Source organism: Malassezia sympodialis, genomic scaffold (genome assembly GCF_000349305.1).
Source record: "Malassezia sympodialis ATCC 42132 genomic scaffold, msy_sf_9, whole genome shotgun sequence".
Lineage (NCBI taxonomy): Eukaryota > Fungi > Basidiomycota > Malasseziomycetes > Malasseziales > Malasseziaceae > Malassezia > Malassezia sympodialis.
Window position 1 is genome coordinate 788,596 of NW_017387807.1, and position 20,165 is coordinate 808,760.

The 20,165-nt window shown below is 56.6% G+C and overlaps 7 protein-coding genes and 1 pseudogene across 8 annotated transcripts; 2 read left to right on the top strand and 6 right to left on the bottom strand.

Moving 5' to 3' along the window:
* Positions 1-62: 62 nt before the first annotated feature.
* Positions 63-3,148, bottom strand: MSY001_2152 (uncharacterized protein; the record flags this gene model as incomplete). The annotated part of the gene is made up of 4 exons (XM_018883989.1): positions 63-2,269; positions 2,415-2,781; positions 2,878-2,923; positions 2,982-3,148. The coding sequence occupies 4 exons, from the start codon at positions 3,146-3,148 to the stop codon at positions 63-65; spliced, it is 2,787 nt and encodes a 928-aa protein (XP_018740694.1).
* A 95-nt stretch (positions 3,149-3,243) lies between these two features.
* On the top strand, positions 3,244-4,695 carry MSY001_2153 (uncharacterized protein; the record flags this gene model as incomplete). The annotated part of the gene is made up of 1 exon (XM_018883990.1): positions 3,244-4,695. One exon carries the CDS (start codon positions 3,244-3,246, stop codon positions 4,693-4,695), a length of 1,452 nt encoding a protein of 483 aa, XP_018740695.1.
* Positions 4,696-4,716: 21 nt separating this feature from the next.
* Positions 4,717-6,814, bottom strand: MSY001_2154 (uncharacterized protein; the record flags this gene model as incomplete). Its single annotated transcript, XM_018883991.1, has 4 exons — positions 4,717-4,815; positions 4,868-6,086; positions 6,110-6,674; positions 6,697-6,814. 4 exons carry the CDS (start codon positions 6,812-6,814, stop codon positions 4,717-4,719), a joined length of 2,001 nt encoding a protein of 666 aa, XP_018740696.1.
* A 487-nt stretch (positions 6,815-7,301) lies between these two features.
* MSY001_2155 (uncharacterized protein) lies at positions 7,302-9,221 on the top strand (the record flags this gene model as incomplete). The annotated part of the gene is made up of 2 exons (XM_018883992.1): positions 7,302-8,444; positions 8,475-9,221. The coding sequence occupies 2 exons, from the start codon at positions 7,302-7,304 to the stop codon at positions 9,219-9,221; spliced, it is 1,890 nt and encodes a 629-aa protein (XP_018740697.1).
* MSY001_2156 (uncharacterized protein) lies at positions 9,218-10,972 on the bottom strand (the record flags this gene model as incomplete). The annotated part of the gene is made up of 1 exon (XM_018883993.1): positions 9,218-10,972. One exon carries the CDS (start codon positions 10,970-10,972, stop codon positions 9,218-9,220), a length of 1,755 nt encoding a protein of 584 aa, XP_018740698.1.
* A 72-nt stretch (positions 10,973-11,044) lies between these two features.
* On the bottom strand, positions 11,045-13,138 carry MSY001_2157 (annotated as a pseudogene). The gene is given in 2 exon segments: positions 11,045-13,119; positions 13,126-13,138. Coding segments are annotated over 2 exon segments (2,088 nt in total).
* A 382-nt stretch (positions 13,139-13,520) lies between these two features.
* On the bottom strand, positions 13,521-14,582 carry MSY001_2158 (uncharacterized protein; the record flags this gene model as incomplete). The annotated part of the gene is made up of 2 exons (XM_018883994.1): positions 13,521-13,762; positions 13,817-14,582. The coding sequence occupies 2 exons, from the start codon at positions 14,580-14,582 to the stop codon at positions 13,521-13,523; spliced, it is 1,008 nt and encodes a 335-aa protein (XP_018740699.1).
* A 2,505-nt stretch (positions 14,583-17,087) lies between these two features.
* On the bottom strand, positions 17,088-18,629 carry MSY001_2159 (putative delta9 desaturase; the record flags this gene model as incomplete). The annotated part of the gene is made up of 2 exons (XM_018883995.1): positions 17,088-18,508; positions 18,530-18,629. 2 exons carry the CDS (start codon positions 18,627-18,629, stop codon positions 17,088-17,090), a joined length of 1,521 nt encoding a protein of 506 aa, XP_018740700.1.
* Positions 18,630-20,165: the final 1,536 nt, after the last annotated feature.

Here is a 20,165-nt window from a genome sequence, read left to right on the forward strand (position 1 = left end):
GCTGAGCAAACCGGGGATGAAAGTGGAGGGAGACGAATCGGTCGACGACTATAGACAGAGCGCTACGCACCAAAGATGTGCTCGATTTCGTCGATGCCGCCAGGCTGTGGAGATGGGAGTGGCTCTTCGGGAATAAGGACGTCGGGAGTAATGTTCCATACCGGGGAGACGCTGTCGTCCGCATTATCCTTACCGGATTCGTCGTTGTGCTCCATAGACAGCGCATCCTCAACTAGGTCTTCCATGTTCCAGTGTAGTGGGGGACGCATGGCACTAGGACTCGAATTGACGCGCCGACGCTCATTGTCTGATACGGCAGGTGTGCTCCACGACACATTGCGGATGTGCTTTGGCCGCCCTGGGGTGCCGCCCAAGGTGTGTGCTTTGGTCGACGGCACAGGCATGATGCCTGGCGAGCGAGACAAGACATCCATTTCACGGGGACTGAGGTGCTCCCAGTCGCTGCGCCCATCTTCAGGCGTTTCTGCACCCGCGCTGGACGGAGGCGTCGGGTCCGTCGAAGGCGTCTCAAGTGACTCGAGCGGCACTGCAAACATTTCCTGCAGCATGTCCTCGTACATATCCAGGTAGCCGTCGACGCCCATATTGTTGATGTAGCGCCCAGGTGTTGAGGAAGCGGCGCTTTTCCGTTCTGCAGGGAAAGCATCGCGCTCAAAGGCATCGCGCTCAGTCTCAGTGGATGGCTTAGGCGCAGCACTCTCTGCGCTCGATCCTGCGACCGGAGCGAGGAACTGATACTGGGTCCGATTGTAGTACTGGATCAGCGTACGGATCGTCTGCTCTCCACTCAGCGACGCTTCCACCTCTGCGTCCAAGTCGCCGCCGCCAGTCCACTCATCCCGCAAGTGCGGCCGGCAGCGGAGGTAGATTTGCGTGATAATACTCATATTGGACTGCCGCCATTTGCGGCCGCAGTACGGAATCTGGCACTTGAGAATCTTGAGCACATACAGTTCCAGACCATCGTGGGGAACGCTGAGAACGCGCTTCAAAATCGCCGAGCTCTTGTACTGCACCAGTAGGAGAATCCGATGTACCTTCCCCTTGCATACCTGGTACAAAATGCGCGTAAGATTCACAGTGGTGGCCATGTTTCGCCAAGAGTAGGCTTGCTGCGGAATATCACGCTCTTGCGTGTGCCGAAGTCGCGGGAGGTCGTTGGGGTAGGCCTCCCATACACGGCCGATGCGTAAGTCTGTTCCTTCCAGGATCGACTGTGGTGTGGCCGTCGAGTTGTAGTGGCCCACGACGCGGCAATACTCAAAGAACCCGAAGGGGTGTGCTTCAGTGCGCCACTGTGTGGTCTGGCCGACCTCCTGGAGGCCAAACAACTTGAGAATGAGAAGGAGCACATTTGAGTCGAGCAGCATCTGCGAGAGATACTCGAACTTGAGAGCATGGCTGACCTTGAACCACTGCAAGCAGAGGAGGAGGACAGCGCTGATGCCCTTGTTGAGAATTTCTCTGTGGCGCACAATGTCCAAGTCTTCGAGCGTGGGTGCCGGTGCCTGTTCGGATGGTGTCCCCTCCGCTACAGCACGCATGTATGCACTGCTCGTGCCACCGGATGTGGTTGTAGCTAGCACCAGCTTAAGTAGCACGATCACGGCACTTTGCAGGGATGGAAGAAGGCCGCGGTACATGTCGTCGACCCAAGCCATACGGCGAGCATCCTCGCCCTGATCCGCCGGTGTCTCGGGCGATATATGCAATGCTGCCATAGCATCGCTCAGGGATGCCGGAGAGCCTTGCAGATCGTTCAGCAGTGACTCGCGCGTGCACCACGTTTGCCATGCGCTGGTGCTAATGTACAAATGTTCCGCGTACAGCGCGCGGGCTTCGTCAATGACTAAGGGTGTCATCAACTGCGGTGGGAGCGGCAGCACATAGGGCCGATTCTGGTCCGTCTGGAACTTTTGGCGGCCCAGTTTCACCGGGGGTGGCGCCGTCGCAGCCTTGACAGCGGCGACACGCTCTTCGTCAGCCGAGCTGGGAGGCTCTGTGGTTGCATCGCCATTCGACAGGAGCGGAAGTGCCTGTGTGGCGTACCCAATAGCCTCGCTTTCAAGGCCTCGCTTCTGCAAAGGAGCCAGCGTAGGGTACTTGGCAGCCAGCTCGGCGCGAAAGTGGCGGATATCGCTGGGCGAGGCCGAGCATTTCTTGGCAGCGGGCGTTTTCGGCGGAAGACCTTCGCGCTGCCGCATGAGCTCTTTGCACCGCACTAGCTCTTTGTGGCCTCCGAGCGTGGCTAAAACCGACTTCCAGAGCAGCAGCACGAGTTTCTTAACGGGAAACCCCTTGATGCTCTTTTCGCGCAGGTTGGCCACGAGCTCAAATAGGTATACAGGTAACGAGGGACTGAGAGCCACTGACGGTCAGTGCATGGCACGTACTTAGAGCCTCAGCTAGCATGAAATCTCCACGTAGCAGTTCGACCAGGCTGTATAGCTGGGAAAAGTGCACCGTGACTTCCATGTTCACCTCTTCCATAAGCGCTGCCTTATCTTGCGGCGTGAATACAGGGTCCTTGGAAGGACCGGCTCCCTCAGGTAAAAAGTCGGGCAGCGAGCTCAGCCAGTCGTGTCGCCAGCATGCATGTTTGCAGGCCACGAAGATATCCTCGAGACCTCCCAGCTCAAACACCATACGCGCATTCTCACGCATCCAGTAGAGCTGCTCGTCTTCGCTGCTCGTCTCGCCAAACGATCCCTGCAAGTGGTAGAGCAGGGCATGCGAAGCGCTCAGACGCGCCTCATGCGCCTGTAAGTCGAGAGAGTCCAAAAGGCGCTGCAAGAGGCGCCGCCGCACGGGCGCTGCAAGAGTGATCCATGCTGCATGTTAATCAGTAGCACGTACTTCCAGGTGGTATGTTGCTATCCATGCGCAACGTGGGCCACTTAGCCTCGGACCATTCGCGCCAGCTAGCGCAATTCTCCACGACCAGCGGGGCTTCCACGTACGAGTAGAACTCCTCCAGTTCATTCGCCACATGGTCCGCGTCGTCGTCCAGGGAAAACGCGATCTTGGGTGGTAAAGACTTGTCCTTTGTCTCTTCTTTGGTAGCCGGCGCTGCACCGACCTCCGGGGGGGCGCGTGTCGATCGCATGCGCTCGCCCGCACCGGCCATCGCGATCGTGCAGTGGCCTCCGCCCCGGCTTGGTGGTTCTCACGTGATGTAAAGCGCGAGCGTCGCTGTCGCCGCCCTCGCCCTGCCCGTGCGCCATGATGCGGCTGTTCGTCACAGTGACTTGCCTGCTGGCCATCGCCGGTGCGGCCATCGCTGCCTCGGCTACGGGACAGCGTGTGCTTGCCGTTGTGGACAAGGAGCATACGCACAGCTATGATGCGTACATAACCTCGCTTCGGCAGCGTGGCTTCGAGGTCAGCGTCCAGGTGCCTGGGGATGCGCAGGACGGCACCCTCTTTGAGTTTGGCGAGCGCAAGTTCGATCACTTGCTCTTCCTTGCGCCGGAGATCAAGCAGTTCCCCCGTGGCTTGACGACGCATACCATCGTCGAGTTTCTTCGCGAGGGCGGCAACATGCTGGCGGGTTTGTCACCGCAACTGAGTGAATCATGGCGCGACTTCGCGCGCGAGTTTGGCCTGGAATTTGGCGAACGCGGCACCATGCTCGTGGACCACCTCGGTTACGACAAGACGGTGGACACGGGCAACCATGCTGCTGTGTTGGTTGGAGGATATCGCGACCAGCTAGGGGCTGGAGGAATTGCCGACGAGGCCGGGGGCGTGTTTTCTGACGAGACGCGCGCGATCAAGGAGGCACTCGTATACCGCGGTATCGCGCACTGGGTCGGCCCGAATCCCCTTGCCTTCCCGCTCCTGCTGCCTCCGACGACGTCGTACCAGACGGACCCACCGTTGATCACAGCCTCCCCCGACGGTGCCTGGAGCGCCTCGAATGTAGGGAAGCTCGAGGCTCTCTACTCGCAGTCCGATCTGCTAACGGGCGCCGATGCGCACACGCCTGATGCGAGGGCTTCGCTGGCGACAGCCATCCAGCTGCGCGACAACTCGGCGCGCGTGGTGTTTGTTGGCAGTACGGAGCTCTTTGGTGACTTGTACAGGGACGCGGCGCGCCCGCTCCAGCGCGCCTTTGTGAATGACATTACGTCGTGGGCGTTCCAGGAGCGCGGTGTGCTGCGAGTTACGCGCACGGCGCACCAGCGCCTTCGCGCCCACGAGCACGACGTGCGTCCCGACTACGAGGAAAGCGAGCACACATCGAGCATGTATCGCATTAAGGACACAGTGTCGTACTCGATCGGAGTTACTATGTTTGATGGACAAACTTGGGGACCGGCACCTAGCGATCTCGGCCTCCAACTGTCGGCCGTGATGCTCGACCCGTATGTCACGGTGCCGCTCGTGCCTCACCGGGGGGCGAACGCGACCGTGTACGAGGCGGACCTCCGGCTCCCTGACAGGCACGGGGTGTTCACGCTGCGTGTGAACTGGAAGCGACGCGGCTGGTCGTACGTGATGGCGGACGATGTGGTGCCTGTGCGACCCTTCAACCACGACGAGTACCCCCGCATGCTTAGCAGCTCCTGGCCCTACGTGGCAGGTGCGTTCTCGACCATGCTCGGTTTTGCAGCGTTTGTCTATCTGTGGCTGACGATGCCAGCCGAAAAGCTCGCGTCCAAGACATCGTAGATTACGTCCATACCAAGGCACCTACGGAGGTGAGACACATTGGTTCGCCGGCCCACGACCAGCCGAGCGCAGGAATGTGCGACATGGCCACGTCTGCACACTGCACGCTCGCAGCATGTGCTAGCGCAGCGTCGGGCCCCTGGTCCGCACGGTAAACGAGCTTGGTATGCACGCTCCGGGCGGCGCAGGCCAGCATGCGATGTGCTTGCTCATCGAGCGAGTCGGGCGCTTCCGTCGGTGTCAGGACAGCCACGCCGCATGAGTACGGCTCTTGCGCATGGACGCGGTATGTGCAGGCCACGCCACCGCGCACCAAGGTGCCGCGCCAAGCCTCCGCGGGGGGCGCCTCTTCACCAGGCATCGAGGCGGTGAGCTGCCACTCGGCTGTGGCATGCTTGGGCAGAGCATCGCGTCCCAGGTACACACACAAAAGTGGCACATGCGCCGGGTCCGCAGCGAGCCATGCATCGTCAGGGATGGATTGTGCATGCGGATGGGCATACGGGCTCAGCGACTCCTCGAGGCCAGCGTGCCAGGCGCGTGCGACTGCCTCTGACCACGAGCAGTCGGGCTGCATGGCCAGCCAGCACACGCCGCCCTCGATGTGACCCTGCGGATCCCATTCGCGCACAGCGAGTGCAATGCGCCGCTGGTGTTGCAGGGCGAGGGCCAGCTGCAAGGAAGGGCTGGGCGGCACATCCAGGGTACATGGCTCCATACCAATTTGGCCGGCCATGTAGATGCGCCCGTGGGCGCCCACTGCCTGGGCATAGGGCCCAATGTTCGCGGGGGCCCAGTAGCTTCGGCTCTGGACGTGGAGCGAGCGGCGCTCGCTCTGAGCCGCAGGTCGACAAGCGACCGCATCGAACACGACGCCTGCGCCGTGTCCTACGGGCAACGCAATGCAAGCGCGGCTCGGCGGCGCCGCGCCGAAGTAGGTGCGGTAGACGGCATTGATCGCGGCAAAGTGGGCCTGCGAGGAGAGGTACACGTTGATATGAGCGATGTCCGTGCGCTCGAAGCCATGCGCATGCAGCGTCGAGTCGAGACGCGCAAATATGTCGCGCACGCTTTCGTCGAAAGACATGGATGAGGCAGTATCGCACAGATTGGCGATCGTGAGCCAGGAGCCCCGCGCCGCGACAGACAGCGGCGGATGCCATGGCGCCGTGGTGACAGGTGCAATATCGTTCAGTGGCGTAAGCGGCGCACTCTCAATCGCACATAGACTCGCATGCCCTAGCGGATCGAGGAGCGGCGGAGCGGCTAGCTGAGCGCGAACGACCTTGGGACCATAGTTTGGCTTGTCAACCAAGCTGGTCTGGCAGAGGCGCAGGTAGCTGACGCTTGCGAACGCAGCGTCGTGATGCATGACGACCTCGGTTTGGTCGCTGCGTAAGAAGAGACGACGTACATGGAGATGCGCTTTTGGAACAGGGGGGAATCAAGTGAGAGAGTTTCGTACTCGCCGCCCTCGCCACATACGTGCGCGCCGTACAGCTGGTGCAGCTGCTCGAGTTTGGGCGTAAGTGCACGCAGCGTCTTTCCTAGGTCCCGCTCGCCCAAGCCGATACCTGCGACTTTGATGAGGATGGCGTCGAGGCCCGAGGCGTTCATTTCGTGCAATAGAGATGTCTGGTTCCGCTGCCACAGGTACGCCAGCGGCTGTAGCTGGAGGTCGGGCCGCAGCACTACATGCTCGACTCGCACGCGCTGGTAGTTGGACAGGATGGCGCCGACACTGACGCCCTCAAGGTCCGGGTGATGGGCCTTGACCTCGCGCAGGAGGTGGTAGAGGTCTTCTGTCTCGTCATGCGCGTCATACGCAGGCGAGGTAGGATCACGCGCGCCGTATATAGCCCCCTGGTTGTTTGGCTGGCCCCGAATGCACGCTCGGTACAGCGGCAAGCCCATGGCCGCCGCGACGACATGCACGGCATCGTGGCCGACTGTCTGGTACATGTACGAGTCGATTTCGTCTGCGTAAGTGCGCTGACGTACCTTTGCCCTCAGGCGGCGCTAGCGTGGCCAGCGCCACGATTTCATGGCCCTGAAGCACACAGTGGCATAGGTTAAAGCAGCTATCCTTGCCCCCTGAGAGCAGTCCTACCACCTTCATGGCCAAAGGCACGGCGCAGCTCCACATGCAAATCGGTCGCTTTCGCGTCAACGTGGATCGCATGCTTGCACGCTGGGGGCGAAGCAGCGCCGTGCCCCTGCTGCGACGCACGCTCCCCCCCTGCGCTCTATTGCACCAAGTGCGTGCGTCTGGCGCCAAGCGTCAGAAGCGCCCGCGCCCCAAGCCCCTGGCGCCAGTGGAACTGACCACGAAGCCCCGCGTCCTGTCACCGGCGGATCTGGAGCGTCTGCAGACTGACGCCGTCGAGGCGTACGCACAGTCGCGATCGTCTATCAAGCGCCTTGAGGAATGGGGCTTCTCGCTGGTGGCCCTCAACCTGCTATGCGACAACCTCGCACGACGACAGGGGACGGCCAATGCCGCCCCCCACGCGACACCCTCGGAGGCGTGGACATGGCTGTTACGGGCTTGGGCACAGTCTCTACCCTCACACAAGCTACATACGTTTGCGTCTGTGGCTGAGCTGATGTCGGCTTATACCCAGCAAGGCAGCGACGCGCTGCACCGTGCTTGCGCACAGTCCTTCTTGTCGTGGCTACGCCAGGCCTGGCACGACCTGCGCACCCATGGCGAACTGCCTGTGACGAGCCTGAGCCATGTCCGCGAGGCCGGTGTGCATGTCGAGCTAATCCAGACCATCACGAATCTGCGTACCCCTACCCTGGCCTACGCAAATGCGCGCTCGCTCACACGCCAGATCCATTTGCACGTGGGTCCGACAAACTCGGGCAAGACGCACGGGGCGCTGGTCGCTCTGACGCGCGCACGCACTGGCCTCTACGCGGGCCCGCTGCGCCTGCTCGCGCATGAGGTGTGGGAGCGAATCAATCATGGCGCTGTGGCGGCGGATATTGCGCCGCGCGCTTGCAATTTGCGTACGGGCGAGGAGCTGCGGGTCGTCGACGAGTATGCAGGCCTTGTATCATGCACGGTGGAGATGGCTGACGTCACACGCTCATACGATGTTGCTGTGATCGATGAGATCCAGATGATTGCAGACCCCCAGCGCGGCTTTGCGTGGACGCAAGCTGTGCTGGGCCTTCCGGCCAAGGAACTACACCTGTGTGGCGAGGCGAGCGCGGTGCCACTGATCCGCCGCCTCGTCGAGCTGTGTGGTGATGAGCTGCACTTGCATGAATACGAGCGCCTGACACCGCTGCATGTCGCGCCGCAGAGCCTCCGTGGCGACCTGTCCCGCGTGGAGCGCGGCGATTGCGTGGTGGCCTTCAGCCGGTCTGGCATCTTTGCGCTGAAAGAGCTCATCGAGGCCAAGACAGGCCTGCATTGCGCGGTGGCCTATGGTGCTCTGCCACCTGAGACGAAGAGTGAGCAGGCGAAGCTGTTTAATGCGGGAAAGCTCGATGTCATGGTCGCCAGCGACGCGATCGGCATGGGCCTGAACCTCAAAATCAAACGCGTCATCTTTGACACGCTGAGCAAGTGGAACGGCACGGAGCGGGTCCCCCTATCTTTATCGCAAATCAAACAAATCGCTGGCCGTGCAGGACGCTACGGGACTGCACGCGGCACAGAGGAGACACCAGGTGGATTCGTGCTCACACGGCATGAGGACGAGATGGACACGCTGCGGACTGCGCTCGCCGCGCCAGTGCGGCCGATCACACATGCGTCCATCCAGCCGATGAGCCGGCAGCTGGAGGACCTCTCGCTCCTGCTTCCCCGCGTGCGCACACGGACTAAGCACCGCCGCCTAAAAACCCGACAGGACTATGCCGTGTCGACCCTGTACGACGACTTTCATGCGCTGGCAAACGTGGATGCCCGTGCATTTACACTGGCCGATTTTGATACACAGCAGGCCATGTCGCCTATCATCGAGCAGCGGGGTGGTGACCGCCTGACGCACGCCGAGAAGGAAAAGTGGTCTAACACACCTGTGAATATGCGTGACGAGCGAGCCGTCGCGTGGGTAGGCCATGCCATTGAGCTGTACGCGCGTGGCGAGCTCGTGGAGTTTGAAGCGTGTGCGCGCCACCTGGGCACGATCGAGGCGGAGCAGGCGGTGGCTGAGACGATGGCCGCCGCACAGGCCAAGCGCGACGCGGCAGGCTCGACGGCGCCGGCGCCGGTCTTTGCAGAGGACGATGAAAATGTGTTGAGCATTCACACGCTCATGCTACTCGAGTCGCTGCACCGCACACTAACGCTGTACCTATGGCTCGGTTTCCGCTTTCCTTTGGCCTTTTGTTTTCGCCAAGATGCCGAGGCACGCAAGCGGCGCGCGGAGGCATCGATCCACTTTTGTCTCGAAGCGATCCGCGTGCGCCGCGCGCAGCGCCTGACCCGACTAGGTCGCCGTGACGAAGCGCGCTCGCTGCTGCAGAAGCACCTGCCGCACATGGGCCGTGCACCGCTGTCGCACTAGGGCTCTGCCTTACGCCAGTCCCACGAGTGCACCAGCGTGCCTTTGACAGGCAGTTTGATGCGCTCACCACGGATAGGCTCTTCGACCTCCTCGGCATGCCCGTCGGCCTGCGCGGCCCGGCGCGAGGCCTCGAGCTCGGTCGCCAGATGGAAGCGGAGGCGCTCCAAGGCGGCATGGAGGATCGAGTTGGCACCGCGGTAGCGACTAACCATGACACTAGGGGTATCTCGATGGCGGACTGACATCATCGTGCCTGTCAGCAGCGCGCGGCTGGCTGCCATGCCATGGTACACCTGCTCCGTGTGGTGGTCGTCCAGTAGGGCCGGTGGGTCACTCAGCCGCGAAAAAGCGCGCTGCATATCCGGATAGGTGAGCATGCGTGCTCCATAGTACAGATGCGACGGGTGTCGGTACGATAGCGAGGGAAACTGTGCCCCGGCTGGCGGCACCAATGCCACAGCCCTTCCGTGCGGATGCACAGGCGTGAAGATGGGCGCTGCAGTAGCAGCATGCGCCTCTTCGTCGACGCCGTCTTTCGGCGGAGGAATCGTGATGAGCAGGCTTGGCCCTGGCGCACTCGACGGTGAAATCGGATGCACATGCACGCAGCCGTGGAGTGAGTCGTTGGGCACATAGCGCTGGGGATCAGCAATGCTATGCGCGAGGCGGCGGCGCTTGAAGGCAGCAGCGGCTGAGGATGCCGAGGTCGGATTCGTATGATACGAGCGCGTCAGCGAGGTCAAGTACATGGGTATGCGGCTGACGGGGTCGCTTTCCAGAGCATTCATCGCATGCATAAATGCGCCCAGGGACGAGGTGGATGGGCGTGCCGCGCGGGGCGTATTGGAACGGCGGCGCTTGAGGCTTTCCGTGAGTGAAGGGAGCTCAGAGCGCGAGTTGGCCTGGTCGGCCAGGACACCGGCGTAGGCATCAGCACTGCGGCGCCATACTTTGCGCACGCCGTCGTCGCCTACCTCGTCGGCAGGCGGCACGCCTTGGACCGACGCGGCGCGCGGTTGCGGCGGGCGCAGCACAGTCTCAGTGGGAGGCGACGGTCCGAGCTCCGTCGGCTCAGGCATTGAAGGCTTGCGTTCCCAGTCGTCGGCGCTCGGCAATGGCGGCAAGAATGAGGGGATATAGGCGTCGTCAGTGCGCAGCAACGGAGACGACCCGCGCAACGGAGTGCTGCTCGGTGCATCGCTAGCTACGTCGCCCCATACGAGATCCTCTTCCCACGTCGCTTCGACGGCCTGCCGGACTTCGAGTTCTGCCCGCAAGGCTGGGTCTTTGATTTCCTGAAACACCAAACTGACGCGCTCGGGCTGTGCGCGTGCAGCCAGTACATACTCACCCAACTGCTTTTGCTGTTGCTGCACAGGCTCCGGCCACAGGTCTGTAGCGGATCGCTTCCACACCTCCTCGTCGTCAGCCCATTCGAGCAGCTCGTCCAAGGCGCCAGGCCCCATCACATGCTCGAATGCGCTCGCTACATCCCACACATGAGCGTGTGTTCGTCCTGCCTCTTGCGCCATGCTGGCACTTGTGCGTGCGAGCAATGCTAGGTACCGTTGCATCAGCTCGGCCAGCACATGGCACGCGGTCGCACTACTCCCCTGGAATCCACAGGAAGACAGGAGGGCATACGCCGACAGCTGTAGCTGAAAGAGTGAGAAGTCAGCTGTGGGACGCATACAGGACGTAGTCTTGCGCAGCAAGGCCACTTCCTTTGACATGGCCGGCGTCGCAGCCATGAACGACAGTGCGGGCGATGAACGCGCCAGTGGGTCGCTGCAGAATGGGATCTATGAATTGGTATATTTCCTCTACTGAGAGGCTGACGCTGGGAGCAGCGCCCGCGCGGCGTTGGAGCGGAGCACGCACATGTTTTGCATGCTGTACTTGCCTTTGCGGCCATGATCACCAAGATTCTTGCCACTGAGAACAATATCGAGATTCTTAATCGCTTCTTCGGTGCGGCCCATACTGATATAGAGACAGCCAAGCTCATAGTGGCAAAAGTACAATAGGTAGTGGTCGTACTCGCACTGGGCCGCATTTGAGGCCACGTATTGAAGACTAGCCTCGGCTCGCGCTGCCGCATTGCTTACATGCTGTGACAGTCCATCCTTTATATGCTTCTCTGGGTACGCCAAGTTGCGGAGAACAACGCCCTGGAGGAAGTGGGTAAGACACAGATCGTCTACACTCGGCTGTTGCTGCTGCTGCAGACGCTCGATCTCTTGCTCAATGATCGGTAGCGTGCGGCGCGCAAGCGTAGAGGGAGGAGCAGTTGTGAAGCAGTGCGTCAAGTACGCGATTTCTAAGGCGGGTAGGCACAAGTAACCATACTGACCCATCTTGCGCGACTTACGGGCTGCGAACTTTTCGAGGGGAATGCTTTTACCGGCGATGCGCTGTGTCATGGAAGGCACTCGCTCCATAATATCTTTGGCCTCTTCTTGCGCGTCTTGCTTGCCAGTCTGATACAAAGTCGCCGCGCGAGCATAACTGTACAGCGCTTTCGACCAGTTGTTCTCGTTGGCCAGCACGGTCATGCAGGCGTAGGCATCGAACCACTGGTTTAGAGACATGAAGCATAGTGCCATATCCCAGTAGCAAATATGCTTGAGCTGCACGTACTCCTCTTGCACATCACGCGCCTGTTCAAAGCATGCCACCGCCTCGGCTGATAAAGCTTGCGTGCTGTACAGGCGGCCATGGAAATAGAGGAAGAAGACTCCCTCAGGATATCGCTTTAGGTGATACAACAGCACCTTTTCTGCAAAGGGGACATCGACACCAGGTACAGGGAGGAACGTGGAGACGACCAGATGATACATGAGGAGCGTCATGTCACAGATGGGACTGCGGATTCCCTCGGTGTGGATCGTGCGCCGCGGCGTGCTCGTTGAGTTGGACCATCCAGCCGCGCGCTGGAGCAGCGATAGGCCGACAGGCACGCTGCCCTCGTAGCCAAAGATCTCCATAATCTTGAGAACTTTGGATGGCAGCAGGCCTAGAATCAGGCTGATGCAGCCAGAGCCCAAGAACACACCGCTGCGAAAGTCTTCGTCGTTATTGGCACCGTTTTTCTCCGCCCATTCAACGTACTTGAGCAGGCTGCGATAGTCTCCATACGCCGCACGCAGGTGCAGCGCCTCGGCCAATGAACTGAGCAGGTCGCCTGAATAAGCAATGCCCAGCACGGCTTTGAGGAGGGTGCATTCGGATGAGACAAGCTCAGCATGTTGCTCAACAGGAGTCATGGATGAGACCCAAGCCACAGAGGGACCAGCGCCTCGAACAAAACGGCCCAACGAAGCAAGTGCAGATTGCTTTTTCCGCAAGAGACCCGCAATATGCAATGCGTCCTTGCAGTGCGATATGGCCGTGCCTAGATCCTGGTGCTCGAACGTCATGATGGCTTTGATCGTCGAGAGGATCGCATAGGCCACGGCATAGTACAGACGACTCTCTGACTTTGCCTCAATGAGATCATACGCATCGTTCATGCGACTGTTTAGAAATAGATGCAGGGCCTTTCTGGCCACATCAAGGTCGGCAAATAGTTCGTCCGTCGTCTGCGTCACATCGCCGAAAGTAAGCTTTGACATACGTTCCGCCCGACCCTTGGCATTGCTTGCGAGCAGCTGACTGTCGTGCTTCCGCGTGTCTTGCCTCAATATTTCGTCTTGGTTGAGATCTGCTCGCAAGGCAGAAGCAGGGCCAGTGGAGTGTATCGCGGAAGATGCTGTGGGTACAGCATCGTAAAAATCTTCGTCATTGTCACTTGATGCAGGGTCATCGAGGCTGGTAGTTGCACGGGATGACGCCCTTGACATATTGGTATCGAGGAGAGCTGGGCCATCTTCCTGGTCGGTAGCCTTCGTCCGGACCGCTGGACGCTTTGATGACATGGGCGGCATGGATTGACGCTTCTCTCTGGCCGACGAGGTCGTACCACGCACAGTACTCGTCCGCCCATGAAGAATGTTTTGCCGCAATACCTGGTCTGTCAGCGAGATCGGCAAGTGTTTGGATGAAGCATGGGACGCACTGCCCGAGGATAACACTGTCTCGGGTGACAAGCTCGATTTCCGCTTAGAAACAAACGCGCCATTTTCAAGTGCGGAAGGCAGCAGCAGCTCCTTTGCCATGGTCCAACAAGGTGCGTACTCGTCAACACGACGCAGATATGGGGTCACCCCAACTCCTTGCCCCACATGTACGACGAACCAATCACAACGTATACAACTATGCAATCTAGATCCACAATTTGGACAACAGTAACAGTCACGGTTAGAGGCCTTGGGCGCTTAGCTGCTCCTCGCTGATCTGTCCAAGAGTGTATTGTAGCAGCTTGTACGCAGCCTTAGGTTTATACACAGGAATCATGTGGCTAGCCTTGTCCACCATCACTAGCGTCAACTTGCGCTCCGCGTGGAACGTGCCGGCAGGCTGGCCTTCGACCAAAAGCGTCTGGTTGGGCCGGGTCTGGAAGCCTTGATGGCCGGCCCATGTCATATTCTGGATAGCCAGGGCTGTGCCATTTGGCAGCATAATGTAGTCATAGGTACCATGCTGCACTACCGTACGCTCGCTCTTCTCGACCACAGTGGGCAGTATAGTGTTCACCGGAAATTCAGTCTTCGAGTGCTTCATGATGTCAAAGGGTTTTTTCTGGGAGCACTCAGTATAGGTGACATTATCGGCATGGATCAATGTCTTAACACGGGGGTTCCTGTTAAAGTAATTGTACTTGTGAGAGACCTCCGTGGTGGAATCCATGCCAAGCGCATCCAAAGGGCATGGCGAAGGACCGAGAATATTGAACGGTGAGAAGCATGGATTGGCCTTCTTAGCCATTTTCTTCATGCTTGAGTAGACCGACTTCGACGAATTGAATTGCTCCGGCACGTGAAAGGGACCTGCAGGTGGGTACTTGAGGTTGTCTTCGACATAGGTGTCAATGCCGATCTCCTTTCCCTGGCGTATAAGCTGGTCCACATCGCTCTGATTCAGATTCATGATCTTGGCATTCTGCTGAGCAAACTGCACGGCGGGAAGCTCTTTGCCAATCATGTTGTCATAGAAAAAGGCGTCATTCATTCCAATACCCTTGAGGTGAATACCAGCCAGCTTGTTCTCTTTCTCGTTCTTGTAAATTTGATGGGCGATATAGGGAATAAACTTGCCTGCAAAGCTTTCGCCCATCAGCCACAAGTTCTTTCCGCGCAACTTTGGGAAATCTTTGTACAAATTCAGCAAAAAGCCATTAAAGTCTAAGGCCACCTGTTCCATAGACTGGTTTAACGCAGGGCCTCGAGAGAAGCCCGTGCCAGCAGGCTGGTCGACCCACATTATGTTCGTCAGGTTTGTCCACGAGTATGGGTTTGGTTTGGCCACGTACGTTACAGGGTCCATCTTCACAGGCCCCTCTTCGCCGAGGATGCCACTGAGAGAGGAGCAGCCAGGACCCCCATTGAACCATATTACAAAGTCGTTCAAACCCACATCGCCCGTTGCAGGAACCATCCAGAAATATAGCTGGCGCGTCTCATTCGGCTTGCTGCTGACAGGCTCGTAGCCGCCCCAGGAAGGAGGGAGCTCGAATGAAATATTCGGAAGATGTGTGGGAATCTCAAAGCCTAAAGTAAGATTACGGTATACATACGCTTCGTTCCGCTAGAGCCAAGCCGTTCGCGAAGCTGGTTAATATTGTATCCGCTTGCATTCTGCGATTTGTTGGTAGCGGATACTGAAGCAGCCGCTACAAGCGCACCCAATACAAGGATATGGCTTATCGACCACATATTGGGGAGCAGAGAGTGAGACGCACGCCTAGATGCCCTTTATAGTAAGGCCCTGGCGATCGCCTCTAGGCCCGTGCCAGAAGCTGTAATGTCATACATGTCATCATCGATGGTCGGCAATGCAGGCCAATGACATGCGACGTGGAGGCTTACTATCAAATGAAAGTATGGAAACCGTAACTTAGTCATAAAAGCTAATATGTAATCCCGATCGTTGACATACGCCCGCCCCACAGGAGCACCGAATGCGTCACGCAACGGTACCCCGCGTATGTGCACCGACTCATATGCCTTTAAAATACAAAAGTTGAATGAGAAGCACCCCAAGGCCTGCTCCGACTGCTGGCAGCACGGCCACAGCACACCACAAGGCAAATTGCCATCGGGTAATATGAATGCCATGATGTGATAATATAGTCAACCATAGAAGTCCAGCGAGGCTGGCGGCAAATGTACCACCCAGGGCACCCAAATTTGAACCGTATGCGACTGAGTACATACCTGCCTTTACGATAAGGTCTTTGTTGTTGGGAAGCCCCTGTAGAAATGCGGGGCTTTGCATCACCTTGGTGAGAAGAATTGTTGATCCAATATTGGTGCCTCCAAAATTGCATAGAATGATACTAAGAATCGCCATGAAAAAAACAGTGGCCCCCACGCCATGGCGGCACACTACGGCCACACCTTTGGCCATGATTGTAACGAATCCCACATGATCCAGTGCTTGGACCAAAATAAACATGCCAAATGCAAACGGGAGAAGTTCCAGAGGGAGCCGGCGTAGCGTTTGCAATGTAGTGGGAAATGTGTGTTTCATAGTTCGCCAGAGCCGCCCAATCCATCCAAAGCGGCCGTCGAATCGGTCCAAGTCGGACTCGGATGACGTATGTTTGGCCCGTCGATACAGGTCAGCGCAGACATCGCGAATGAGACACAATGCAGCACCCGGAACACCAATCTGAAACACTTTCACATCACCAATAGCACTTGTTCCTATCAGCACGCCAATGACTGCGAGCATGACTGCAGTTGTAAAAATAGCGCCGCTGGGATCGACCAGGAGTGACTTGGGATCAATATCGGGGTTGAGGATCTGCTTGGGGATGTAGCCGTAACTGGGAGTGTGAGCCTCCGCAGCCTTCTCATCTTTTGGTTGTCGAAGGCCAAAATAAAGCATTAGCACCGTCAGCGCCACAACTGCTGAAACAAACGAAGGAAGCACCATGTAAGCCGTATATTTCACAAAGGATAGACCAAAGCCAGTGGCGATCACCAAGTTTGTGGGGTTTGAAGATACAAGAACTGCTGAGGCGACATTAGCCGCAACAAATTGGGACCAGAGCCAAGCGTCGGGAGGTGATATACCAGCAGTGCGCGTTATATACACCAAAAAAGCAGTGCCACTGAGAATGACAGGATCATTTCCTAGGATCACTCCTGCAAGCCACAGGAAGAAGTACATCCCGATGTATAGCACACGACCATCAAAATATGCCCGCTTACAGATGTGACAGGCCAGGTAACGCAATAGACCAGTAGCATCTAATGATATAGCAATGTAGGCGAGTGAAAGAAATAGGAGCAAAATATCATAGGGAAATACGCCGCTCTCGCCAGCGATGCCATCGCGAACCTGTTGCCCATCAATACTGCGGGTCATCAACAATAACAGCACCCCTAAAATAGGGGCGGACACGTGTGTGAGTGGAACAAGAATAAATTCATCATTCTTCTCTGTATTAATAGAGTCTGAAGAGGGCTCTGCCTCCTTCCGTGCTGGAGCTAATCCAGCAGCCCGTCGCAACCTCCATGCTCGTAATCGAAGCCATTGGGAAATTCGCTTAGGTAAAGGTATATAGCAAGGGAAGATGCATAATGTAGACACCACAGCAAATACCACAATTGTGAAGATGCCATGGCCGTCCAAATGGCCGCGCGGGACGGGCGCAGCGGCCCCGGTCATGGAACAGAACAAGGGACGCACAGGCCCCTGCGTAGATTATCTAATTGAATGGAGACTTACGAATTGCATATCACAACATTAGTGAACTAGCTACATGATTTTGCCGAAAGCGGTGCCTTTCATCTTGACGTTTTCGTTGAGAGATCTGTGTTCAATGACTCCATATGCTTCACCCGGAGGAATATAGGTAGCTGCGTCAGAACGGACGCGCTTAGTAGGCTCCTCGATCCAATCTTGCTTCGGAGTGAGCGGTTCATCCGACTCTGAGCTCGTCATATTGCTAGAATCTCCCCACAAGAGCGGCGTCGCAGAAGGGACATGGTTTTGTTTCCTTGAAGCGATCTCCATACCACCCGACAAAACACCGACCCGCATCATAGATAGAAGGTTATGAGCGGCATTGGAGTGTTCATAAACGCCACCTTGGAACGCAACAGACGCATCCTTGCCAATGTAGGCAGCAATGTAATTTCGTCCACCGGGGTGTTGATCCATAAACGTAGACATATCGTGGATAAAGCCATGGACAACAACCAATGGCTTTGTCTTAGCTTCAAGAACAAAGTCATCCCATGAGAGAATAGGAAGCTCAGAAACAGGCGTAGACAGCTTCAACTTTTTCGCCTCGTCGTGTGCGGCACGAAGCTGCATTACAAGGCGGCCCTTGTTAATTTCGTTCTCAGGGAACGTCTTGAGATTGTAAGCAAGGCCAATCTTGTACATGGACCAAATGAACCACTTCGTTGGGTCATACTGGTACCACTTCACAGCATTACGAAAGTCCATGGGGAACTCGTGGTGGAAATTGTGATATCCTTCACCAACCGTGCACAAAGCCGTGATAATATTATCACGCGGCGAATGCTTGTTGTCAAATGTTGCATCACCCAGATAGTGAGCAAGCGAGTTGATGCAAAAGGTCGAGTGGTGCACAAAGACCAGACGTGCAACTCCCGCAAAGAAAAAGCCACCCTTCCAGTCGCCCCAGCCCAGACCTGCGACCAACGTGGGGAAAATTAGACCCCAGAACAAAATCATGGGAATGTAGAAGCGGTGCTGAAACATTACCACTGGATTTTTACGCAAGTCAGATGTATCCACAGGTCCAGGCTTACGCCGGGGCTTCACAATCATCCAGCCCACATGCGCCCACAAAAGACCTGTGTGGGCACCATATGGATCGAGGTCTGTGTCGGTATAGCGGTGGTGAGAACGATGCCCACGCGACCACCAGTGAATAGACCCCTCGACAGCACCTGACCCCATGCACATAAGAGCATATTCTAGAAAGCGGGAAGCATTGTAGGAGCGGTGAGACCAAAGACGGTGGTAGCCAGCCGTGATACCCAGACCAGTGATAAAGTAGTATGCAATAGACCAGGCAAGAGTCCGCATATCAAGAGGCACATTCCAGAGACCATAAAGAGCCAGGATTGGTGTGATAGTGAGGACGGTGAATGAAATCCATTGAATTTCACTCAGCACATGAGACCATTGAAATGGAGGAAGCACTTTTTGAGACCGGAGCGTACGGTCCACGAAGGAAAGGCCATTGTCAGCCCCATCATCAAGACCAACAATGTCTTTCTCCGCGGTGTAATCCACCTTACGAGCACGTATGGCGCCGGACATGGAGTTGTGGCAAACTACAATTCCAGAGCTAGGGACTGAGATACGTATTGAAATACCACGTGTTAATGCCACTGGGTTGCTCGAGGCATTGAGATTTGGCCACAGACCCTCGGATTTCGCCGAGGGGCGTCGCTTATTGGCTCCAATGCGTCGAGCCAGCCAACCATTGAAATTTACCTCCACCTGGATGTGTGCGACCGGACTTGGGCAGTACGGGGGCAAAGTGGTGCCACTCGAAGAACAAACCACAGTATCAAGCGAGAACCTAAACGCTATATGACTTCCAGCTTGATGGCGAAGGTGGGGGGCCTTTAATGGAAAAAGGCTTTTTGATCAAGGCTTTGGAAGGAGTTCCCCCTCCTTTCCATTGTTTTAGCTAGCCACTTTAGCTTGAAAGCCGTTGTTTCATCGACGAACCTCTATACTGAAGTCTACACGAAGGTTAATACTGACGAAAAACTAATATGTGAAATCCTTGGCTCGATACGTATCTGCGGATACAGAACCGTGAAGGCCCCGTGTTCCATTTGATCTACTTAGGTCGGTTTCGTCTAGTTAGTACTGCGGATGGGGAACACACGGAAATATTGAATGATGCAGTTTGTTTTCCAAAGACCTTTTTCATTTGGCTTTCAAGCCTGCCGCTATTGTGTGGCTTTAATCAATGCCATTGCATCATTGAGATATTTTGAGTTATAATCCCTAATATGTACTCGCTAAAAAGACCAAAGAAGTTTTATATGACTCGCACGAATCAGGCGTAAGGTTTGTTCCGATACTACAGACAGGATCCTCACCTTTACTTTCCTCCCTCACAGCCTTCTGTGCGGTGTAGCCAAATGCGCATGTGTTGGCCTTGGACAGTCTAATCACTCATGAAAAGGGATCCATTTACGTTCGTTAGTTAAACAGAAACACAAGTAATTTTTAAAAACCAGAAAAATTTAGTTTGGTAGGATCCATACGCAAAGAGCATATTGTCGATCGTGATCGGTCGAGGAAGGTTGGCACTGCGTGACTATGTTTTATACTTACGAATCGCAAAAATTCATTTTCATACAATCCAGATTAGGCCCTCCCTTGTATATTGGAGGGGAGGGGCCCGATTCCTTGGCTACACATATTAGACCGTGATCTAAGAGATATATTGTCGAGGTGGGGGGATGTCTACCTCGGCGGCTAGGTTCAGAAGGTTCAAATGCCAAATATGGTATATGTCGAGCAAAACTGATTGGCAAGTAAATGCCGTAGTGGTGTAGGCGTCTTGGTATCATTATGTGTCGTCCAACCACAGGACACCTAGTGTCGATGGGTACAATGCCATGATTCGCATGGTACGTGACTGAATTTATGACCAGCATCACCTCGCTTGGCATCCTCGCAGCGACAAAGATCCGATTTACCAAGGTCTGACATATGTTACCCCCCTCGAAATACGTGAGTGAATTGGTTGTAAACAATAGAGCGAACAAAGTTAGCATCGTTTTGAAGGATGGTCGTCAGACGGTAAAAATGTTATGTTGGAAAAGAGGTTGA